The sequence below is a fragment of the Megascapheus bottae genome, chromosome 5 (assembly GCF_031878675.1).
Source record: "Megascapheus bottae isolate mThoBot1 chromosome 5, mThoBot2.hap1, whole genome shotgun sequence".
NCBI classification, from domain to species: domain Eukaryota; kingdom Metazoa; phylum Chordata; class Mammalia; order Rodentia; family Geomyidae; genus Megascapheus; species Megascapheus bottae.
In genome coordinates this window covers 36558011-36583292 of record NC_143513.1, presented here as the reverse complement: position 1 = coordinate 36583292, position 25282 = coordinate 36558011, and the positions used below count along the sequence as shown (strand labels likewise).

The window sequence follows — 25282 nt, the reverse complement described above, 5'->3', positions numbered from 1 at the left end:
GATGGATTTTTCCTCAGATATCTTCGATCCGAAAAACCCATACATGCAAAGCCAGTTGATATCAAAAGGGCAACTGTATTTTGAAAGAATGTCATTTCAGTAACTAGGGATTAGCCATTCAGTTAGCATAAAGATACAGGATAACGAGACCTGTAGCTTTATGTTAACTGAATGGATTGTGCAAGGAACAACTTTTCGCTTTCCTGTCCTTCCTTCATTTCTCCCTCTGTCCCTACTTCCTTCTTCCAAATGTCTGTCTGTCTGTCTATCTGTCTACTACTATCCATGTTATCACCTGGAGGCTATAGAGTTGTTTTATGAAGAAAAAGTAGTTCCTTTTGAGTACTTAAAATGTTATAACCCAAATGAAGATGTGCTATATGTGTAAACTAGAGTTTTGATGAATATATTTATTACATATGTATATATATATGCATATATAGTGAATTATCTCATAGACTATTTATTCCATGTGAAATTGTCAATATCAAATTCAATGTCACATTATATTGATTCCATGTCAAGTAATATTTTTGTATATTGGTTAAGTAAAGTTTGATATACTTAATTTCACCTGGATTTTCATTTTACCTTCTTTTTTATGGATGTTTAAAAATTGGAATTGCCTTTAGTGACTCATATTTCTGCCTGGCAGAACTGATGAAGAGTAGTTGATCATTTATGAATCAGAATAACCAACTGTTAGGGCTTCAACACACAGCAAAATTGAATTAATTTTATTCAGAGTACTTAATCATTTAGAAATGTTTACAAGTTATCTTCTGAACATATCACCAATATGTCTACTCCTAAGCTGTGCTTATTTTATTCTGTATGCCTGAGTTAGTAAATAACTGCTCCTGTCATAAGTTTAATATGCATATGCTTCAAGTTCTTCAAATAATCTTAAGATCATCCTGTAAGTCTGTTAACTCCACATTGACTTCTTCCTTCTTTGAATATATTTTGCATATATAAAGCATGTCAGAAAACCAATACTTAATTACATTCTCCATACTGTCTTGCATTTTCCATTTAGATAATGGTTAGTGGTATATATTATGTGTTTCTTAGATTGAAAATACATTTTGAGGATGGAAGTTAATCATAGATTCTTTTTCTCAAACAGAACCATCATTAGTTTCAACCTCTTTATATGCCATAATTTAGTCATTCTGGCTTCCTAATGCCATAAAACATACATAAAATGCCTGTGCATTGTTTTGGTTTAGGCAGTTTTTAAAGCAGTGCTTTTGAAAAAGAAAAGCTATGACACATCTATAAAATACACAATGGAACTATCCTTTTACAAATTGGTTTTATGTCTAACCTCTCCCTCTGTAGTTTCTTCTTTTAATCCCTAATCTCTTCCTTTTCCTCTCTGCATATTTGGCTTTTAAATGTTCAGGATGATGCCCGCCAACTCTTTGTGCTTGCTGGAGCTGCTGAAGAAGGCTTCATGACTGCAGAACTTGCTGGAGTTATAAAGAGATTGTGGAAAGACAGTGGTGTACAAGCCTGCTTCAACAGGTCCCGAGAATACCAGCTTAATGATTCTGCAGCCTAGTAAGTATTCAGAACTTCAGAACCAAACTATCTTGAATTATGATTTGCAAGTCAAACAGATCCCCAAGTCAATCTTATTGCAAAATTGGCTGACATATGCTTGATGCAACTCGGGATATTAAAGGGTGGCATTATTTGCAAGCTGTCGTGTGTGTGTGTGTGTGTGTGTGTGTGTGTGTGTGTGTTTGGCAAAGCTGTTACTGCCTTTGTGCTTAGTAGTGTCTCAAGAGACTCATGCTTTGGTAAACTCTGTTTAAAACATGCAGAATAGGAATGTTCCCAGGATAGTTCCCTGAAATTGAAATCTACTGCAAATCTGGGTATACCTCTAATTTACATGGAGCTAGCAGGGGTAAAGGATAACCTATTTGAATTGGTTACTTTTGCATTCTGCATTTTGAACATGTGTAATCCTAGCTGGGAGACTGGGCTAAGGCAGGATTGTGAGTTCCATACCAGTGGGGTGCATATCTGTCTCACAAAAAATCTACAAAACAACAATGAAAAAAAAAATTTGAGGGCTGCGAGTTTGGCCTAGTGGTTAAAGTGCTTGCCAAGCATGCATGAAGACCCGGGTTTGATTTCTCGGTACCACATACATAGAAAAAAAGCAAGAAGTGGTGCTGAAGCTCAAGTGGTAGAGCTCTAGCCTTGAGAAAGTCCAAGGACAGTGCTCAGGCCCTGAGCCCAACCCAAGACTGGAAAAAAAAAAAAACCCAAATTGCACAAATTTAACAACACCAGAAGATTTGTGGCTGAAAAAAAATGTAAACACTGTCCTTTCACTAGGCAGTATATGAAATGAAAGCCTTAATTGGTTGTTTATACCATTACACAGAATATAAACAACTTCTAGTTTGTTCAGCGTACCTTATGCATTGACAGATGTTTTCGGCTTGGTTTTACTTCATTGGTTATACTTCATTGGTTATACTTATTATTAGCTTGTAATTTTGATGTTTTCTTCAGCTATCTGAATGACTTGGACAGAATAGCACAAAACAATTATATTCCAACTCAACAAGATGTGCTCAGAACTAGAGTGAAAACTACAGGAATTGTGGAAACTCATTTCACTTTCAAAGAACTTCACTTTAAGTGAGTACCTTTCAAACAGTATTTTCAAATTCATACTTATAACATACTGCTGCATTAGAGGTAAAAGGCATTATAATAAGAACATTTTGGGAGTTAGAAAACTTTGCTTAAATGATTGAGTAACAAAAAAATTGGGTCCAAAAACATCAAAAGGAAGGACTTTGAAGGAAGCATATTTTTCTGAGATAAAAGTAGGTAAATGCCTTTTGCCTCTAATTTTTACAGGGGTTTAAGAGAAAGTAGTTTGGGATTTTTTTGTGTGTGTGTTTTTTTCCCGTTTATGTCTAAACAGAAAACCCTTCTCTAATGTACCATAGGAACCTGGGGGACAAGTACTGTGTATGGTTAGGAGAAAACAAGAGAGAGACACTGACACATTATATGGTTATTTATGGGAATATTGACAAAAAGGGTATTTTTTAAAAGTTTTTCATGAAAATTCTTATTTCTAGCAAGCTGATATTTGCAGTGTTTCATGATGAGAAAATGTGTATTTGAATTGTGTGGAATATGAGCTTTCAAAGGTCTCGAGAAAGAAACACTGAATTTTAGCCTGTAGAGCTAGAATCTTGGAGTTCATTTTATCCTCATTTTCTAATAAGCCAAGTTCACAATTAACCAATAAATTATTAGATTGAAATTTACAAAAACATGTTTCTCTTTTTTCTAATAAATACAAATTTTCAAGGAATGAGACAAAATGGTAGACTTAAACACAACTACATCTAATATGCTAATATGCAGATTCATTTTTTTCCTTTTTTTATTGTAATTAATAGAAGGGTTACATGATATTTGCCAGATAGATGGTGCATTAATTCCCATACATTGATACCCTTTCACATGTCATGGTCCCCATTTCCCTCCCCCCACCCCCACCCCTCATCTTGTTTTCCCCCCTTCCCTATCTAATTTCAAATAACCAAATACAAATATATCCCATATATCAGGTAACAAGTGAGATACTGTAACAATATGAGATAACCAAGGGACAGCAAAAGAGATGAGAAATAACATAGTACCTAGCCAGTGCAATAAGGCAAGAAGCAAGTATAAAGGGGGTCCAAGTAGGGAAAGAGGAAGTAAAACTATCCCTCTTTGCAGATGACATGATTCTGTAATTAAAGAATCCTATAGACTCTACCCCCAAGCTCCTTGAGCTGATTCAAAACTTTGGAAGAGTAGCAGGCTATAAAATTAACTCTCAAAAGTCAACTGCCTTCCTTTATGCCAACAGTGAGAGGAATGAGGCAATAATCAGGAAAGAAACTCCTTTCACAATAGCCTCAAAGAAAATAAAGTACCTAGGAATTAGCTTAACTAAGAATGTAAAGGACCTTTTTGATGAAAACTTTAAAACCCTAAAAAAAGAAATTAAAGCAGAACTAAGGAAATGGAAAAACATCCCATGCTCCTGGATTGGAAGAATCAACATTGTGAAAATGACAATCTTACCAAGGGCTATCTACAAATTCAACGCAATACCCATCAATATCCCAATGGCATTCTTTAAAGAAATAGAAGAGGCAATTCAAAATTTCATATGGAATAATAAAAGACCCCGTATAGCAAAAACACTTCTTAGCAGAAAGAACAGCGCTGGAGGAATTTCAATTCCAAACTTTAGACTCTACTACAGGGCTATAATTATCAAAACAGCTTGGTACTGGCACAAGAACAGGCCTGAAGACCAATGGAATAGAACTGAGGACCCAGATATTAAACCACAGACCCATGGCCACCTAATCTTTGACAAGGGAGCCAAAAAAATAGAATGGAAGAAAGACAGCCTCTTCAACAAGTTGTGCTGGCAGTACTGGTTAAGCACCTGCAGAAAACTAAAGTTGGATCTTTCTTTGTCACCCTGCACTAGAATTAACTCCAAATGGATCAAAGACCTGGAGATAAAAGCTGACAAACTGAAAACTTTACAAGAAGGAATAGGAGATACACTAGGCCTCTTGGCACAGGTAGAAACTTTCTTAATAAGGACCAAGAATCACAACAAATCAGAGAAAGGCTGGATAAGTGGGACTGCATTAAACTGCAGAGCTTTTGTATGGCAAAGGACATAGCTAGTAAATTAATTAGGAAGCCTACAGAGTGGGAGAAGATCTTCACCAACCAAACAACGGACAAAGGCCTCATATCTAAAATATATCAACAACTCAAAAAATTGAATCACTCCAAAACTAAAAGTAACAACCATCCCATTTAAAACTGGGCCAAAGACTTAAAGAGAGTCTGAAGAAGAAACAAAAGTGGCCTATAGACACATGAAGAAATGCTCAACATCTCTGGTCATAAAAGAAATGCAAATCAAAACAACTCTAAGATTCCACCTCACTCCAATTAGAATGGCCAGGATCAGGAAAACAAATAATAACAGATGCTGGAGGGGATGTGGCCAGGAGGGATCACTACTACACTGTTGGTGGGAGTGCAAATTCGTTCAACCACTATGGAAAGCAGTATGGCAGTTCCTCAAAAGGCTAAACATAGAACTCCCCATGACCCAGGAATTCCACTACTTGGCATTTAACCAACCATCCAAAATCTAGGGCATATTAAATCCACTAGCACAACAATGTTCATTGCAGCATTATTCACCATAGCAAAGATATGGAACCAACCTAGATGTCCCTCAGTTGATAAGTGGATCAACAAGATGTGGTATTTGTACACAATGGAATTCTATGCTGCTGTCAGAAAAAATGACATGGACCCATTTGTTAGGAAATGGAAAGACTTAGAAAAAATCATATTAAGTGAAGTAAGCCAGACTCAAAGGAACTTAGGCTCAATGGTTTCCCTCATTTGTCATAACCAGTAGAAACCTTGGGCTCTACTAGCAGAAATCTGCAATAGAGCAAAATCTTGATATATAAGGCCATATAGTATGAAGCTAATTGAAAGGACCTCCAGGTTATTGAAACAAAAGCCATATAATGAATGATTGTTGTCCTTAATGTACTATGTTATCTGTCTCTTGGGTATCTCATATTATTACAGTATCTCACTTTGTCATGTGATATATTGAATTTATTTGTATTTGGTTATTTGAAATTTGATAGGGAAGGGGGGAAAACCAAGATGGGGGTGGGTGGTGGGTGGGGGGTAGGGTGATGGGTACCAAGACATGTGAAAGTGTATCAATGTATGTGAATTAATGCACCTTCTATCTGGCAAATATCATGTAACCCTTTTATTAATTACAATAAAAAATTATTAAAAAAAGAACAACAATCATTCATTATATGGCTTATGTTTCTATATCCTAGAGATCCTTTCATTCAGCGTCATACTATATGGCCTTTTGTATCAAGGTTTTGCTCTATTGCAAATCTCTGCTAGTAGAGCCCAAGGTTTCTACTGATTATGACAAATGAGGGAAACCATTGAGCCTAAGTTCCTTTGAGTCTGGCTTACTTCACTTAATATGATTTTTTTCTAAGTCTTTCCATTTCCTAACAAATGGGGCAATGTCATTCTTTCTGACAGCAGCATAGAATTGCATTGTGTACAAATACCACATGTTGTTGATCCACTCATCAACTGAGGGACATCTAGGCTGGTTCCATGTCTTTGCTATGGTGAATAGTGCTGCAATGAACATTGTTGTGCTGGTGGATTTAGTATGTCCTTGTTTCTGGATGGTTGGGTAAATGCCAAGTAGTGGAATTGCTGGGTCATAGGGAGGTCTATGTTTAGTCTTTTGAGGAACTGCCATACTGCTTTCCATAGTGGTTGAATGAGTTTGCACTCCCACTAACAGTGTAGTAGTGATCCCTCCTGGCCACATTTTGGAGGGTTGTGGATACTGGGGCTTGAACTCAGGGCCTGGGCACTGTTCTTAGCATTTTTACGTAAGGCTAATGCCCTACATCACTTCCAGATTTTTGTTCCCTAGAGATAAGCTTTGGACTTTTCCTACCTGGACTGGCTTCAAGCATCAATCCTTGGATCTCTTTCTGAGTAGGGAGGATTACAGGCATGGGCCACCAGTTCCCAGATAATTTAGATACTTTAAAAAGTATCAGTCATTGTGGAAGCCAGCAGCTTACACCTTGTAATTCTAGTGATACAAGGAGCTAACATCTGAACATCTTGTTTTTACTCCAGCCTGATCAAACAAATCCAAGAGACTTATCTCCAGTAAAACCAGAAGTGGTTCATGTCGTAGAATACCATCCTTGAGTAAAGAAGCCAAGCCAGATTGTAAGGCCTAGTTCAAACCAAATATTCCCTCCTCCCCTACACACACAAGAAAACATCAGTAAGTCACATTTTTATAAACCAGTTAAAAAGGGACACTGAACACAAAGAGCCTGAGCTGTGTGCGATTTCCCATAAGATGCAATGTCTGACTTATTTGCCTCAATTATATGTGTTTTCATTCCTCATATTTAAGCCTGCACATTCCCTACAATGTATACGTTTTAGTTAAAATACATTATCAGAAATAAAAAGAGAAAATATCCTACACATAAATGTGTCATATATGTACAATGTTTTCTTTTTCTTGCTTTCACATTCAGGGCTTTTCTTTATGCTTTGTTTTTTAAGCCAGCATGATTAAGGTTTCTTTTAAGGGAAACTGCAGGTGCAGGCAGATCCAACCATAAACCTGTGCAGATAGATTGATTGACACTTAGCATACTCCAGGTGTCTGGACCTACTGAAAATTGAATTAAGAAAAAAGTAGATTTATTTTATACCTTATGAAAATGCTTGTGATGCTCATACTCCATATTTTCTAAGGTCTTATTGTTTCAATACCATGTGAGATTGGATAAATCATTTTTACCTCCCTCTGATGTGTTATTTTTTTCATATGATATTCAGTCGAATTTTGTGTTTCTGTAATTCAAACTTGTTGGTTTGTTTTGAGAAAAACTCTTGCTCTATGGGCCTTGAACTCTGGATACTATTGCCTCAGCCTCCTTAGAACTAAAATTATAGATGCATCACAGCAGGTAGGAATTTTCTTCTGAGAAGTAGCTTAGGTAGTAGAATACTTGCCTAGGAAGCAAAAAGGCCTTAAGTTCAGATACCAGTTCCATCTTCAACCCAAATTCTTTGTTTTTTTTTCTGCATTCAAATTTTAAATGAACTAACCCTTCATTTTATAAAAACTCTATCACTTTTTATTATGATTTAAATTGTTAGGATTCAAGATAATCATTCCAAATAATATCTTAACATGAATTATGGGCTATATTTTATTTCAGGTATTTCTATTTCTCTAAGTGATAATGATAATAAAAGAATTTCTAAGAGCATCTGAATTAGAGGTTATTTGAGGTTAGCATTATAATACACTTTTAGCTTCGCTTAAATCCTACAAAGAAATTCTCAAAAACTTTTTAAAATGTTTTCCAAAGTAGGATTTCATTAAATGCTCTTATTCATAAAACAGAAAGCAGAAAATTCCCAATCTAGTACTAGAAACACTGAGAATTCAAAACAAGAACTGAAGCCAATTAATCATTCCAGCTTGTGTAGTTTTTAAGATATAAAAATGTATGTAAATCCAGGCGCAGTGGCTCACACCTGTAATCCTAGCTACTCAGAAGGTTGAGATCTGAGGATCAAGGTTCAAAGCCAGCCGGGGCTCAAAAGGACCTGAGACTCTTATCTCCAATTAATCTCTAGAAAATGGGTAGTGGGACTTGGCTCAAGTGTAGAACTGTAGCCTTGAGCTGAAAGCTCATGGATAACACCCAGGCCCAGGGGTAGGGCCTGGTTTACTTAATTTTTTAAATGTTTACTTAATTTTTCAATATTCTGAAGAAAACCTTTTTTATTTTGGTAATGTTATATTCCACTGTAGACTGAGGAGGAAATACGTAGTAAGGAAATTAGCATGTAAGGATTCTGGGTTTGCATTCCCCTATTAAAAAGCTATGAAAATTCTGTTAGGATTCCTGACAGTCTTGCCCTTCATTGGATTCTCAGTAATAGAGTAATTTATTGCCTATTTAAGACTATATATATAGTGACAGATGGCAGTGACTTGTGTTAAATCAATTGTTTGGTACTTAAAGCAATTACTTAGCTCTATATGAAATCGCTTCTAATTTGGTTCCTTGTACTCCTAAAATATTACTTATAGAATGTATTTACAGTCTGAAAATGTAGCTAAGCATCACTAGATTTTATTTCAGAGTTGTCATTTTAACATCAAGCAAGTCTTAGGATTTAGTGAATTTGATTGATCTATCATTCTAGGAAACAGGTTTATCCAACTCGCTACATTTTGACTCCTTAAGTAAAGTACAATGTAATGGAATGTATTTTAGTTACTGTTTTCTGAGGGCTGGCATAAAAGTTAACCTCAATTTTGTCTAGAATTTCAAATGAATTGCCTCGTTTTGGACTTGTGCTTCTTAAATCACTACCTTTGCTAACACTGTAGCTCCTGCTTGGCATTTTATACATTAATGAGCCTAAATGAGAGTAGAAATGCATTTAGAATTATTCCATGGGGGGGCTCCTTGAATATGCCCTGTACTTTGTATCCCCTGTGCATTTTATGTCATCATTCTTTGATTTTTAACTGTGAGATATATATCTCCACAGCACCACTTCCAGTCTTCTGGTGGTTAATTGGAGATAAGAGTCTCATGTACTTTAGCATCCAGGCTGGCTTTGAACCATGATTCTCAGATTCTCAACCTCCTGAGTAGCTAGAATTACAGGCATGAGCCACTACACCTGGCTGTACAATATATTTTTTACATCTTTAATTTCTGATTGTATTAGCAAATTCAAAATGAGACAATTAAGAATTTATTATAATGAAAAAAATAATGAATTGCAGTATGCCTTGAATGGCAGACTGACTGCCTCGCAAGCATGAGTTCCTTAAGTAGTTTGTTTTCTCCATTGTTAGGGTCATAAAGAGACAAGGCCATTGTCTTTACCCTCTTGGAGAACAGTTGGAAAGGAGCTAAGTCAGAGTTTAATGTTTAGAAGATGGTAATTGTTATGGAGGAAAGTAGACTATAGTGAGAAATATAAAAAAAAAGAGTATAAGAAAAGAATCACCACAGAAATGGTAGAAATTTCTCCTCTCACCCTTGTGGAGGTTAGGAAATGGAATCCAAATGTCAGCGAAGTAGGGCTCCTTCTGACAGGTCTGAAGGAGATTCTTCCTCGTCACTCCTAGGTTTTGGTGGTAGCTGTCAATTTGTAGCATTCTTTGGCTTGTGTTTGTATCCCTCTAGTATCTGCATTTTCATATGTTGTTATTTCATGCGGGGGTGGGGTGAGAGTGAGTGGCTTAGGAGTTCATTCCTCTAATTTTACTATAAGCTTAATGACATGCACATTGCTTGCAAATTTCTTCAACTAAGTAAGCTTATTTCTGTAAATTCTATCTTCTACCCAGCAGTAGAAGGTAATTTAGCCATCAGTTTGTGACTTATAACAAACATTGCCTTTCCTGTAGTGCATAATAACCTGTTTTGTGTTTCCTTGTGACCTAATTGAAAGTATCTTTAAGTGTAAATTCTCTACAATTCTATATGTATATGTATGTAAATGTATATATATATTATGTGAGTATTTATATATCTAGAGATATGGGTATATAGGTGTATACATATACAGATATATTATCAGAATGACCAAAATGTTATGTAATATTTCCTCTAAAAACGTAAAAATTTTCCCAATATCCTCTATTATCTGAGCTTGTACCAGAAGCAACTTTAATACTTATATGTCTACTAAACTTTTCTTTACAAGATAATGTAGACTTTTTTTTCCTGTAAAGTACTTTGAGATTCTTCCAGTTACTACTTTTGACTTATTCCAAAGCTAAAAAAAATTGTAATTTTAGATATTTGTTACAAGAACAATTGTCTCTTGGTATTATCAACTGTAAAACTCAGTATTCTCCTGAGAAAAAGAACAATAGGGCTATGTTATTTGAAGAAACTGACTTATAGGACTGCAGAAGCTGGTAGTTCTGAAGTTGATACAACAAGTCTTCATACTTTGGCACATTCTTGAGTAAGACTTTCATTTGCCCTTGAGAAATCTCCATATATTTTCCTTAGAGAAAAAGAATCTTCTTTATTTATTTAAAGTAGGCCTGTTGTAGGTATTAATCACATCAATAAACAGAAGCATTTAGTATGTATATCAATGAATAATTGAGTTGACATGCTGGAGAAGTAACCATCTCAGAAACTGTAGGATGATGTGGCTTGGGATGGTATTGAGAAGGCATACACATGAAACATTCAGTTAGTTAGGTTATCTGTTGTAAAGTTACTGTCAAGCTATATTCCTAGGCAATTTTAAAAATGGCTACTGTTAGAAGCCTATTTATTTATTTATTTATTTATTTTCATATATTTTTATTGTAATTAATAGAAGGGTTACATTTTATTTGCCAGATAGCTGGTGCATTAATTCCCATACATTGATACCCTTTCACATGTCTTGGTCCCCCTTTCCCTCCCCCCACCCCCACCCCTCATCTTGTTTTCCCCCCTTCCCTATCCAATTTCAAATAACCAAATACAAATATATCTGATATATCAGGTAACAAAGTGAGATACTGTAACAATATGAGATAACCAAGGGACAGCAAAAGAGATGAGAGATAACATAGTACCTTAAGAACAACAATCATTCATTATATGAGAAGCCTATTTATTTTTTATTTTGGTTGTTTTATCTTTATTGTATTTTCTGCCTTGCTTATTTTGTATTCTATCCTTTTTCATATCTTCTAATTTTGATATTGTGTGGTGGAATCATTTCTTTATTATAGCAAACTTTAGTGAGCAGTTTCTGGCAACATCAAAATAAAAGTTGCTTAAATGGTGACAGAAGTAGCCAATCCTAGGAGATGTACTCACGGTTTGTTTATAGGCCAATACTGCTCTATAGGGAAAAATTAAATAGGGACTTTTTTAATTAGTGCCCCTTTAGATAAATGAAGCCTTTGAAATGTGCCAGTTTCACATGTTTCTATTATGTAAGTGGTTATTTCTAGGTTGCATAATGTAGTCTATGCAAATTTAAACTTTTGCTTAACTTTATAAACTCTTGCCAAGAGACAAAGGAAAAGGCCATTGCCACTCTGCTGTTAGAGTGTATTACCCACTGCCTACTAACATTCATTATTGTCTATTAAATGAAGGTATTTTTTATTCCAAATTTCAAAACTTCAGTGTGACTACCATATTTCAATTTCTTTTTTCCCACAGTTCCATAGTTTTACTTGATCTAAGCAAATCTCTTTGCCCCTTTTCTGGACTTCACTTGCTTCCACTGCATTACATTACCTGAGATTGTGTCTCCTTTACTTCAAAGTCTTTCTTATTGGCTCTGAGAAATCTCATTTCTCAATAGGAGTAAGAGAAGGGCAGACATGTCCTTCGCTTGTAATGTTCCATAACTGGCAAATTGAGTATGTTCTCTGTGATCCCTGCATTCCTCAGGCTTCCTATGACTCTCGGTGTTTACAAGTAGTACAGTCCATTAATTTAAGTTTGCTTTAATGTTCTGTTAGTATATATTCATGCCTGACTTATTTCTAGAGTAACTTTGTTATTATATTATAGATGCCCTCCTTGCAATTAAAAGAAAACAAAATAGTTTTTTTCTTCTTCTTTTGAGAATCAGTTAGTGGCATTATTCTCTTCCCACTAAAGCCTTGCCTCCTTGCCTCCTATCTTCCCATCTCCTTCTCCCAGTTCTTGGAATGCATTTTTTTTTGTCAACATGATGGAACTTAGGGCTTTTAAATATTTGGTATCATGTCAACTCATGGTTTTTGTGCTTACAGGATGTTTGATGTGGGAGGTCAGAGGTCTGAGCGGAAGAAGTGGATCCACTGTTTTGAGGGGGTGACTGCAATCATCTTCTGTGTGGCACTGAGTGACTATGACTTAGTTCTAGCCGAAGATGAAGAAATGGCAAGTAGAACCACTTCGAAGGGTTGAGCATGAAAGATGAAGACTTGGGGATGCTGCCAAGAACTATTCTGAGAAAAGTTTTTGAGCAATTCTTGCTTATGGCTGAATTATTTGAAAGTTCATGCTCTTTTCTTCAGCTTTTCTGTATGTGTTATGAAAGAGAAGTATGCTTGAAAAAGTACACACATCTTGAAGAAAAGACTGAGATTCCAGCCCTACATACTTAACTGAAAATTTTCTCTATCTGATCCTTACATGCTGAATGAATATCAAGTTAGTTCTGCAGTAGTCCAAGGCTCCTTTCTCTTCACTTGTTAATTCTTCCTGCATAGTAAATGTTTGGTATCTACTTTCACGTCATTTTCAGATTTATCTCAGGGTGCTATTGATTTTAAATACAAATTTAAAGCTCCTGTATTTGCAATTAATTTTTAATTGAAAGAAAAAGAGGTAGAAATGTCAATATGTATTTTTAAAATCAAGTATCTATAATTGCAGTGCATTAGATATAATAATACAACATGTATGGATTTCAGAGCTATAAAATATGGCAGGGCTCTTTGTGAACACAGTTAGTGAAATTGTAATAAATAGGAATTGGAAGTGGCTCCCCTAATATTTAGAGAATTGGAATCACTGAGTTCAGCTTGTTCAGATTATTTATATGTAAGACCCTGCTTAACTTTTTTTTCACAGAAGGTAAAACATTTTACAGACTAAACATGGAGTTAATTAGAAAAACAATGGGAATTCATAAAGATAACATTGAGGTCATCCTTCTGAATATTATTTGTATTTCAACACATTCTACCTTCTTGAAGTCATTGCCATTAAATAAAAACTTGTTTTATTTTCTGTTACAGAATCGAATGCACGAAAGCATGAAATTGTTTGACAGCATATGTAACAACAAATGGTTTACAGATACATCCATTATACTTTTTCTAAACAAGAAAGACCTCTTTGAAGAAAAAATAAAAAAGAGCCCTCTCACTATATGCTACCCAGAATACACAGGTATTTTTTTACCTCTTTTGAATAACTTATGAAACCATATATTTCCAAGAGAAACATTCTCTGAAGCCAGATTGTTTGTTTCAATCTTTGGCGTTAGGAATTCTTACACTGTGAAGGGAGAGTACTTATCCAATTGGATTTGAGCACAGATAGTTCTTTAAGACACAGATGAGATTACTGAAAATATCATGGTCATTTTATGAAAAAGCTACTTATAGCACTTACAGTGATGATGCTAAGACTTCATAAATTCATCCAATGAGCATATTCTGTGTTAGGTGTCTGGTGGTGCATTGCCAAATAAGACATTTCTCTCCTGGCTGTCTAATCTTAGAGACAGACCTATACTAGTAAACAGAAGACAAACAGAAGCAGTGCAACATGTTAACCACATAGAATGTGTGTGAACACTAATGTAAGGGGAAAAGAGAAGGAGGAATTGTGAGACAGCCAATTCTCCTCTAAGTGTTGGGAAAGGATTTAGAAGAAATCTGATCTTTGAAATGAGCCTTCAAAATGCTTTTCTTTTCGTACTATGGAAAGTATACTGCAGTGAGAAAAACAAACTAGCTCCTTGATCTTGAACAAAGCAGTTGATTTGTCCAGGTTTCCATACCACATCTGTAAACTCAGGAATTGGGCTATATCCACTCAGTTCTTTCAAGCACCTTCCTCTATCCCAGGCTGCTATTGAAAATGAGTATTGGGAACAGAAGTACTACACACACACACACACACACACACACACACACACACACACACAGTCTTTCAGCACAGTGACTCAGCTTTCATCTGTTTTACGCATTAGGTTTCTGAATAAGGTTTTATTTTAGTGAAGAAAAGTCTGTGCCTCTTTTTTAAGGACATATGAATACCACTAGTTTGTATAACTTCCAAATCTAAATATTCTAAAGAGAATTTACTTATCCTTATCCCATCCTTCCTGTTTAAAAAAGAAAAACCTGTTCCAAGACTGTGCCTCACAATTTGTGTCATGATAAACAGCATTTCAGTCCATTCTGCTGGCTGACTTGTACCATGTTTTTTTTTGTTGTTTTTTTTTTTTTGCTGTCACTAGAATTTGAACTTGATATCTTGCTGTTCTTACTCAAGAACTCTGCAATGTGAGACATGCCTCCAGGTCCTTGTGTTTCAGGTTAATTTTCAGATAGGGTCTTGTGTGCTTTGGCCCAGTCCAGCCTTAAACTATCATCTTCCTGCCCATATTCTTCCACAGCAGTGTGAATATAGAACCTACAGCCATACCCCACTTGTTTTGTTAAGATGGGGACATCATAGACTTTTACCTTAGGCTGGCCTAGAGTTACCATCCTTCCCATTTCAGCTTCTTTAGTATCAGGGATTATGGGTATGAGCCACAGCATACTGAAGATATTAATTATATCACTATATCCAAAAGTGATATCTGTGCCTCTACCAAAGCTGTGGAACCCCAAAACCTTCTCTTGGATTAACCCCTACCACTGCTACTGTACAGTTCCTCCTTTTGCTATGTATTTTCATTTCACTGAATCCTATCACACTCTTTTTACCTTGAGATATTCTGTCCTCTCATAGTGAAACTGATTCTCACTGAGTTCCTCTTTAGAAGCTTAGGCCACTGCTGGATGACCTTGATACACTTTTAGAACCCCCAAACTGAAACAAACTGAATGCTGTGTTTATTCCTCAAAGCTTTCCCTCTTTGTCTTTTGATTGTTTTATATTTTCAGTTGTCTGTTGTCAATTGTATTTTCATTTATACTGACCTTTATTCTGGAGAGTTTCATCACATGTTAGAAAATACTATGCACACACACACCCCTCCACACACTTTGCTATTGTTTTCTTTTAAGACAGAAAATTAGATAGAGGATTGTATTCATTTTTTCATTCATATGTCTAGTAGCTCTTGGGGCCTACTAATTTATTAGCTTCCTAAAAAATGTATGTGTTTGTAACTATATCTATCTACCTATCTACAGATAGATAACAAATGAGAGAAGGTTATTTCTAAAATCTATACAGATATACATACATACATGTACACATTTATTGATAGAATTAGAGGCAGAGAATACTAGAATATAACTCAGAGCCTCATTATGGATCATCTTACTTTCCTGTTGATGCCCTACCAGTTAAACCACTCTGTCAGCCCAGATGTTGGCTGGTTATTTTGGAAAGGGAGTCTCATGATTTTTCCTACCTAATAAGCTAGCTTCAAATCAGAATCCTCCAGATCTCAGCCTCCAGAGTAGCTAGGATTACAGGAGTGAGTTACTAGAAACTAGTTCCCAACACATATTTTATTTTTGCCAGTCCTGGGCCTTGAACTCAGGACCTGAGCACTGTCCTTAGGTTTATCTCAAAGGTAGAGCTCTACCACTTGAGCCACAGCACCACAACTTCATATAGGATAAGACTAAATGAAAGGAACTCTAGGATATGGAAATCAGAGCTTTATCTTGTGTGATTGTTCTTAATGAACTATATTGTGCTTCTCTTTTCTGCCCTTAGGGATTAATATGGAATTGTTACTGTATCTGATTTTATTACCTACTATATTATATATATATTATGTGTTTATTGGAAATAGGAAAGGGAAGGGGGGAAAACAAGAAGAGTGGGGGGATGGGAAAGGAAAGTGAGGACAAAAAACATGAGAAGGGGTATCAATATGTGAGAAGTAATGCCCCTACTGCCTCACGAATGTAAGTGCAACCCCTCTATACATTACTCTGACGATAAAAATTAAAAAAAAAGAACAAAATGTAACACTTGGAGGTTTATACAGGAACAACGACCATGGCAAGCATAGAATTCCATAAATAAAATTCAGTTTTCTTTTTAAATTTTAGAGACATATCCATTTCTTAAACATAGAGTGTGTTTCATTGAGAAGAAATTATTGTATCCTGGAAGGGAGTGTACAGGAATTCAGTTCAGGTAGCACTGTGTGAGAAGAGCTGACCTTGGCATGTCAAGGTCCATCTTTGTGGTATACCTATCTGTAACTTTTCTCATTTTGTCTTTCCTCTTCTCATCCCAGGCTCCAACACCTATGAAGAGGCAGCAGCATATATCCTATATCAGTTTGAAGACCTCAATAAAAGAAAGGACACAAAGGAAATATACACCCACTTCACATGTGCCACAGATACAAAGAATGTGCAGTTTGTCTTCGATGCTGTAACAGATGTCATCATAAAAAATAATCTAAAAGATTGTGGTCTCTTCTAAGTTTTGCGGATAGTAATGAAACCCATTTTCAAACCAAATGAGTACTTATATATGGATCTCTCTAGACTAAAGTCTTGCAGTGACACAGAAAATACATCTGAACTTGACCAAAGTTGTTCTGTTTTGTATGTTTAACTGAAAATGCAGGGGTCTTTTTAATGATTCATAAAAATGGTCCCATATTGAAGGTCGGTGTTAAAACTGGGCTCTAGTGTATTGATGATTTCTGTGTAAGTGTAAATATGCAAATGTATGTATAATGTATTTATAACTTTAATTTTCCATATGACTTTTAGGGGTGGCAACTTTAATTCTAAATGTGTGATGGCTTTGGAAATAACATAAATATTAAGTACCTTGTACCGAATGACAAATGATTACCGAGTTTGCCAGTTTAAAACAGCTTTATTTATGTTCCTGTTCTGTACATTTTTAGGTGTAGTAATTAATATTAGGAAATGTCATAGCCTGTATGTATACTTGTATTCATAAAAATGTTATTTGTACAAACATTGCACAAACTATTTTAATAACATGATTTGTTCTTTAAATTTAATGTGTTTATGGAAATGTTCTTAAAGAGGATGAGTATATTATCTTTAGATCAATTATTTAAGCCCTATGAGCATTTTAATGGTTATTTTTTTTCTTTAGCAAGTACATGCTAGGTTAGAGAAATGAACATTGCAATTTTTTGAGAACATACTAATTTAGACCACCAGTATTTGATTTTTATTTAGTTGGTTGTTTTCACTTTGTATTTTAATATCTGGATGGTGTTCATGCATTGCCATAAAGGTAATGCCTGATTCATTTTATACACTTTCATCGCATTTTTATTTAGTTTTAGGTGAACATTGAGAGAATTTTTGGGGGCAAAACCTTTTTTATCATAATGAATTTTGAGATATCCATTTGTGTATTTCCTTTGGGAAATCACTTAGTACTTCAAACATATGAGAGTTCCTTATTTGGAAGATTATGAGGTATTACTAAAGCTTTAAATTCATGTATGTAATAAGTTTTACACTGTCACATTACTTTTTACTCTAGGTAAACTTACTCCACTTGCTTAAAAATATATTTCTTTAAAATTATGCTATTGTTCCTGAGAATTATGTGGACAATTGCATTTAGAAAATGAGTAAAAATGTTTAACAAAACCAGTGATTAGGTGTATGCTCTAGTAAGTATTATGTGTCAGCTAGATGTTACAACTTGGTAGAATCATTTTTCTTTTGATTATTTACAGTGTGTCTCTATGACCCTGTTTGGGCAAAATGAACAGAATTCCCTGCCCATTTCCTGATTTATATATATAAAAAAACTCATCCTGAAATCAGTCTTGGTAAACTATGCTAGTAAGTAGTGACTAAGTTTGGTTATGTGTTATCTTTTTCATGTTTGTTGAAGTATGTGCCTATATGTGTATCTGGATAACCATGAACTGCTTTTACATCTGTTTCATTTGAGGGATTTGTTTCCTTGTAAGGTAAAGACGTTCCAAGTTATCAAAATTCCTTAAATGTTAGTTTAGATATTTCATGTGCCTTTCATGAAAGATATGTTTTCGTTCATTTTTCTGATGGAAGACCTGTAAGATCCACATTGTGTCACTGTGTATGAAATTTAACTATTATGCATAAATTGGAATGATGAGAAATAAGGTTTAAAAGCCACAAGAAGCACATATTTGTGACCATCATTGATGAATTTCTCAACTCTATTATGTGTAATTGTGTTACTAAAAAGTCCTAATAAATTTAAATTTTTAAAATTTTACAAACCTGTTTACAGAGCCATTTTCCATTCAAATTTTGAGTATTAGTGTATTGTATCTTCGTGTCTTCTTCCACAGTGATCTGTTGTTTTACACTTACATCTGTTTCAAAAACTCGAGGTTTCCTTACCTGGATTATCTCCTGCCCTTCTTGCCTAAAATATGAGTCCACATTTTCAATCATGTTGCCTATCTCCCTTTCCAGTACAAGAACTCATTCCACTCCAGCACAATATGCTTCAAACCAAATTCATCCATCATTCTCCCAGCAACCAAATCTCTTTTAACTTTGCCATTGTAATAATGGCTATGGTTTGGTTGTTGAATGTCTGTCTCTCAAAGGTCCCTGTGTTAGAGATGTGGTGGTATTGTTGCGAGGCGGAGTCTTCGGGAGATGGGGCCATGTGGAGTTTATGGAACTGTACTATCTTTCTCTTAATCTCTCTGCTGCATAACAGTGCTTTTGCTCTGCTACATGCCTCCACTCTGGCCACAGCACTACAACAATGAGGCCAGTTGATCATGGCCTGCAATCCATAACCAAGTCAAAACCAATGATTCTCTTTATAGGAACATTCAGGGATCCTTCTTATAAAAACAGAAAGCTGGCTAACAAAGATATTTAAGTAGCAACCTCATTCCATCCTCTGGTGGGGAACTGTTGAAGCTTACAGGCCTCTTCATATTCTTTCATATCCTTTGTCCATCTACATTTGCTTACAGTTCTATTTTTCCATCGCCTCACTCCTGTTGGATGGATATGTTTTTGGTGGGTGGTATTTTTTTTCTATTTTCTATTCTTATGACATCTTGAATTCAAGTATAGTGAACATGCACTTAGTTATTAACCCTTCCCCTAACTTTTCCATCTTGCAGTTATCTCTATTAGTTATAGTTATATGGATCTATGACTGTGTTCCCCTCTATACTCTGACCTGCATTGGCTCTGACTTATCAGCAAATTATTAACTGAGGCTTCCATTCAAAACTCTGGCTTTCTATTCAGCATTATGCTATACTGTGTGTCACATTCTTTGAAATATTGGCTGGAATATAAAACATCTTCATTTATGTGTGTTATTTTTATTAGCACTATTGCTTGTGAGAATTCTTTTTAGATTCCACTATAACTATTCTTCAGACTGCTCTTTTGAGAATTGCCGATCAGGTTCTTAATTCCTATCTGTAGGCTCCAGGCATAGTTAGCCAATACTTCCTTGAGCAAATGATCCAAAGTGATAATAGTTTTTCTCCATTCCTAGAGTTACTAAATTCCTGGTAGTTTCTAGAATCCCATTCTGAAAAAAAGAACTAATTTATTCATTTATTTTGTGGGTCATGGGGCTTGAACTTGGCCTGGGCGCTGTCCCTGAGCTCTTCAGCTCAAGGCTACTGCCCTAACTTTGAGCCAAGCTCCACTTCCCATTTTCTAGGGGATAAATGTATATAGGAGTCTCAGGTTCTTTTGTGCCCAGGCTGGCTTTGAACCTTGATCCTCAGATCTCAGCCTCCTGAGTAATTTGGGTTACAGACATGAGCCACTATACCCAGCTTGAAAAAACTACATTTATGCTTAATCTGATTCAGTCGTGTTCAAGCTCTTACTAAAAAAGTACTGACTTGATGAAATACATATTTTCTTACTTAATTCTGATGTTAACTATGAGACAGGTGAATCGCAAAGATTCTTCCCAGTTACTTTGGTCATGGTCAAATCAAAGTCTCAGACCTGAAATTTATGACTCCATGTCTGTCAAAGAACTCCAAATAGTGCTATGTTTTTAGGAAAGATTTTTTTTAACACTGATTTTTACATCATATTTCAATGTCATATTTAACAAGTATTCACGAAGGGAATTTCTATGCAATCACTGGCATATAACTAAAATTAAGCTGAGAGTTTGTATGTCACAGGTACATATCAATCTACATAATATAACATGTCTATAGAATATATATCCCATCATAGATTTTTATGTCTATAAAGTTATGTTTATATCTTCAAGACCATGTCCATAACCTTAGGTACCCAAATATTGAATCATCCCTCTTGTACTGTTTGGATCTAATAGCCACATATTAAGGATACAATGCGCCTTTTGTTCCTTTGGGGTTGACTTGTCTCACTCAACATGATTCGCTCTACATTCAACCACTTCCCTGCAAATGCCATTATTTATCTTGTCTGTTGGCTATGTAGAATTCCATTATATATATATACATATATATATGTATGTATATATATATATATGTATATATATATAACATTTTCTGTATCCATTCATCTGCAGTAGGGCATCTGGGTTGTTTCCATCACTTGGCTATTGCGAATAGTGCAGAGATGAACATGGCTGAGCAGGTGTTCTTTTTTTCATATATTTTTTATTGTAATTAATAGAAGGGTTACATTATATTCTCCAGATAGGAGGCACATTAATTCACATACATTGATACCCTTTCTCATGTCTTTGTCCCCATTTCCCTCCCCCCCACCCCCACCCCTCCTCTTGTGTTCCCCTCTTCCCTATCCAATTTCAAATAACCAAATACAAATATATCCAATATATCAGTTAACAAAGTGAGATACTGTAACAATATGAGATAACCAAGGGACAGCAAAAGAGATGAGAGATAACATAGTGCATTAATCACTCATTATATGGCTTTTGTTTCTATAGCCTAGAGAATATAGACCATGGATGATGAGCATTTTCTCATATTATTTTTTGCCATTTTATCCTCTTCTTTTGTTAAGTCTCTCTTTAGTTCCCTTGTCCATATAGTGATTGGTTTGTTAGGTTTGGGGGAGAATTTGTTTCTTGAGTACAGTGTAGATATTGGTTATAGAGCATTTGTCTGATGTATTATTGGTAAATATATTTTCCCAGTTGGTTGTCTGTCTTTCTACTTTAGTAGCTATGCCTTTGTCTGTGCAGAAACTTTTTATTTTTAGGTAGTCCCATTTGTCAAGTCCCTTTCCAATCTGTTGTGACCCTGGGATTCTGTTCAGAAGTTTTTGCCTGTGCCTATGAGTTCCAATGTCTCTCCTACTGTATCATGGAGCAGTTTCAGGGATTCAGGTCTGATATTTAGGTCTTTGATCCATTTTGAGTTAACTCTTGTGCACGGCGATATGCTGGGATCAATTTTTAGTTTTCTGCATGTAGCTGCCCAGTTTTGCCAGCACCAATAATTGAAGAAGCTGTTTGTTCTACTATTTATCTCGGGATCCTATGTTGAATATAAGTTGAGTAGGTATGTGGTTTTAGTTCTGGATCTTCTATTCTGTTCCATTGATCTTTTGATCTATTTTTATGCCAATACCGTGCTGGTTTTTTTATTATTATTATTATGGCTCCATAGTAGAATTTGAAATCTAGTACCCGCATTGCTCTTTTTACCTAGAATTGCTTTGGCTATTCTATGTCTTTTGTTGTTCCATATGAACCTTTGTATTACACCTTCTATTTCAGTAAAGAATGTCTTTGGGATTTTTATGAGAATTGCATCGAAATTCTATATCAATTTTGGCAGTATGGCCATTTTTACTATGTTGGTTCTCCCTACCCATGAGCATGAGATGTCTTTCCATTTCCTGGTATCCTCTTTAGTTTCCTTCCGGAGGCTTTTACAGTTTTCATTAAGTAATTCCTTTACATCATTGATTAATTCCTACGTATTTTATTCTTTAGGGGCTATTGAAAATGGGATCATTTTCTTGATTTCTCCTTCTGTTTGTGTATTGTTCATGTACAGAAAAGCTACTGACTTTTTTTTTTTTTTTTGCCAGTCCTGGGCTTGAGCTCAGGGCCTGAGCACTGTCCTTGAACTTTCTCAAGGCTAGAGCTCTACCACTTGAGCCTCAGCACCACTTCCGACTTTTTTCTATGTATGTGGTACCGAGGAATCGAACCCGGGTCTTCATGCATGCTAGGCAAGCACTTTAACCACTAGGCCAAACTCCCGGCCCCAAGCTACTAACTTTTGAAGGTTAATTTTGCATCCTGCCACTGTACCTAAATGGTTTATTCTAGGAGTTTGTGAGTGGAGTTTATTGTGTCATTCAGGTATAGGATTATGTCATCTGCGAATAGGGATAGTTTAATTTCTTCTTTCCCTATGTGGATCCCTTTGATGACCATCTCTTGCCTTATTGCTCTGGCTAAGGGTTCCAGCACTATATTGAAAACAAATGGAAAGAGTGGGCATCGTTGTCTTGTTCGTAATTTTAAGGTAAATAGTTCTAGTCTTTCTTCATTTAGTATACTGGCTATAGGTTTGTCATATATGGCTTTAATTATTGTATAGAATATACCTCCTATTCCTATTTTTTCTAGTGCTTTCAACATGAATGGATGCTATATTTTGTCAGATGCCTTCTCCGCATCCAGAGAAATTATCATATGAGTCTTATCCTTAGTTCTATTGATATGATGTATTACATTAATTGATTTGTGAAAGTTAAACCAGCCTTGCCTCTCTGGGATGAAGCCCATTTGATCATTATTGTATAATTTTTCTAATTTGTTTCTGGATTCTGTTGGCTAGTATTTTATTGACAATATTTACATCTGTGTTCATTAGGGAAATTGGTTTGGTCTTTCCCTGGTTTGGGGATGAGTGTGATAATAGCTTCATAAAATGAGTTTGGTATGGCTCCTTCTATTTCTATTTCTCAGAAGAGTTTCAAGAGTATAGGTATTAATTCATTTTTAAAAGTCTTATAGATTTTTGTAGTGAAACCATCTGGACCTGGGAATGATGCTGCTTTAATATTAACATTTTATTAAGTGCCTTCTACTTATCCACAGACGCCATTTAGTCACTTTTGAACAAAAATTCTTAGAAGTAAAAAGATTCCCATCCTGGTGCTGTGGCTCATGCTTGTAATACTAGCTATTTAGAAGGCTGAGGATTGAGGTTCAAAGACATTCTGATCACTAAAGACCTCGAGACTCTTATCTCCAATTAAACACTAGAAAAGGGGAAGTAGGGCTGTGGTTCCAGGGACAGGATGGTAGCCTTGAGCTGAAGAGCTCAGGCACAGTACATGGATCAAGAGTTCAAGCCCTTTGACCCACAAAAAATAAAAATAAAAAGATTGTTGCTTGGGCCGGGAGTTTGGCCTAGTGGTAGATTGCGTGCCTAGCATGCATGAAGACCTGGGTTCGATTCCTCGGTACCACATACATAGAAAAAAGCCAGAAGTTTTGCTGAGGTTCATGTGGTAGAGTGCTAGCCTTGAGAAAGTCCAAGGACAGTGCTTAGGCCCTGAGCCCACACCCAGGACTGGCAAAAAAAAAAAAAAAAGAAAAAAAAGGTTGTTGCTTAAGTTTTACATGAAAGCTTCGTATGCTAGCCATGCAACAATTGAACTCGAAACAACTTATGGGAACAGTTCTGTACATTTTTAAACTATGATTTTTGTCTATAGTACCACACCTGTCAATCTTATGTTTGCAGTGCATGGGGAACACTTATAAGGAAACCTGAAATATGTTTTGCTGTGATCAGAATATAAAGAATATATCCTTAAAATTGTAACTACCGTTGTCATGAACTTTGGATGAAATATCTCAAAAATAACTATCATAATTCATCTTGATAGTTAAAACAGTTTATTTGATGCCAGAAAATATGAATGAGAGAACACATGTATCAACTTTTGGGTACTTCTGTGTCATGTATGGTATAGCTAAAATTATGGAAGAGTTTTTTTAATTTTAAGATTATTTTAAGAAAAATATTTAGTTACTTTTCAAAACACTGTCTTAAGAGTAAAAGTGCATTTATATCAAGTTTTTCATTTCACAACTCTATTGGCCATTTTCCCAGTCATTTCTTACAAAACCAATAATTGCTTGCTTTGCCATTTGTTGTGATTTCTTTTATTTAGCTGAATTTGTTAGCTGTATTAAAAGTTATGAAACACATTTCACCAAATCTAGTGACACACAAATATGCAATGAGTAATTGGATTCAATCGTCCAGGACAGAGTTGATGAGGAGTGAGCCAAAACGGCTACACTAAATGTATCAAATCTCTGAATATCATGTACAAAATAAAGCGAAATGAGTATTTCAAGATTCTTTCATTTTTCTGCCCTTCTTTTGCCATCTTCGTCTATAAAATGTGTGGAAATTTTTACCCTCCATGTAAAGAGGTTGTTCCTAAGGTCAATAGCGCTTAAGTGAATAAATTGCAATCAATTGTAATGGATTAAAAAAAGGCAGTGAGAATTTTTGAACAAAGCATACAAATTCATGTGTTATTATATTGTTACACGTGGAGGCAGAGTCAGGGGGGCTCATAGCAAATGAAGTCACAAGAGTGGCCCCCATTAATAGACTAGTGCTGTAAGAAGAGAGACTTGAACTCCAGCATCTAAACTCTCTGGATGTATTGCCTCTTGCTGTGTCTTATCAACACCTTGATATTGGACTTGCAGCCTCAAAATATGTAAAGAAAATCTCTATTCCCTATCAATTTCTTATTGCTTTGTATGCTGTTAAAGCACCAGCAAAGATAAGGGACATGGGGTCTTCATATCCTTGAATTTCCTGGCTTTTTAACAGTAGATCTATAATATTTTGTGTTACAAAATTGATACTTTCATCATAAAGTTCATCATCAATGTAA

At 35.5% G+C, this 25282-nt stretch overlaps 1 protein-coding gene across 2 annotated transcripts in view; it reads left to right on the top strand.

The window, feature by feature from the left end:
- Gnai1 (G protein subunit alpha i1) overlaps positions 1–18646 on the top strand; it is a 65964-nt gene extending 47318 nt beyond the window's left edge. For both annotated transcript variants that reach the window (XM_090332905.1, XM_090332906.1), the window contains exons 4-8: positions 1409–1566; positions 2536–2664; positions 12473–12602; positions 13466–13619; positions 16672–18646. In XM_090332905.1, coding sequence (XP_090189031.1) covers positions 1409–1566; positions 2536–2664; positions 12473–12602; positions 13466–13619; positions 16672–16862 — 762 coding nt within the window. In that variant the 3' untranslated portion in view covers positions 16863–18646. The remainder of the gene's footprint in view (positions 1–1408; positions 1567–2535; positions 2665–12472; positions 12603–13465; positions 13620–16671) is intronic.
- The last annotated feature ends 6636 nt before the right edge of the window (positions 18647–25282 follow it).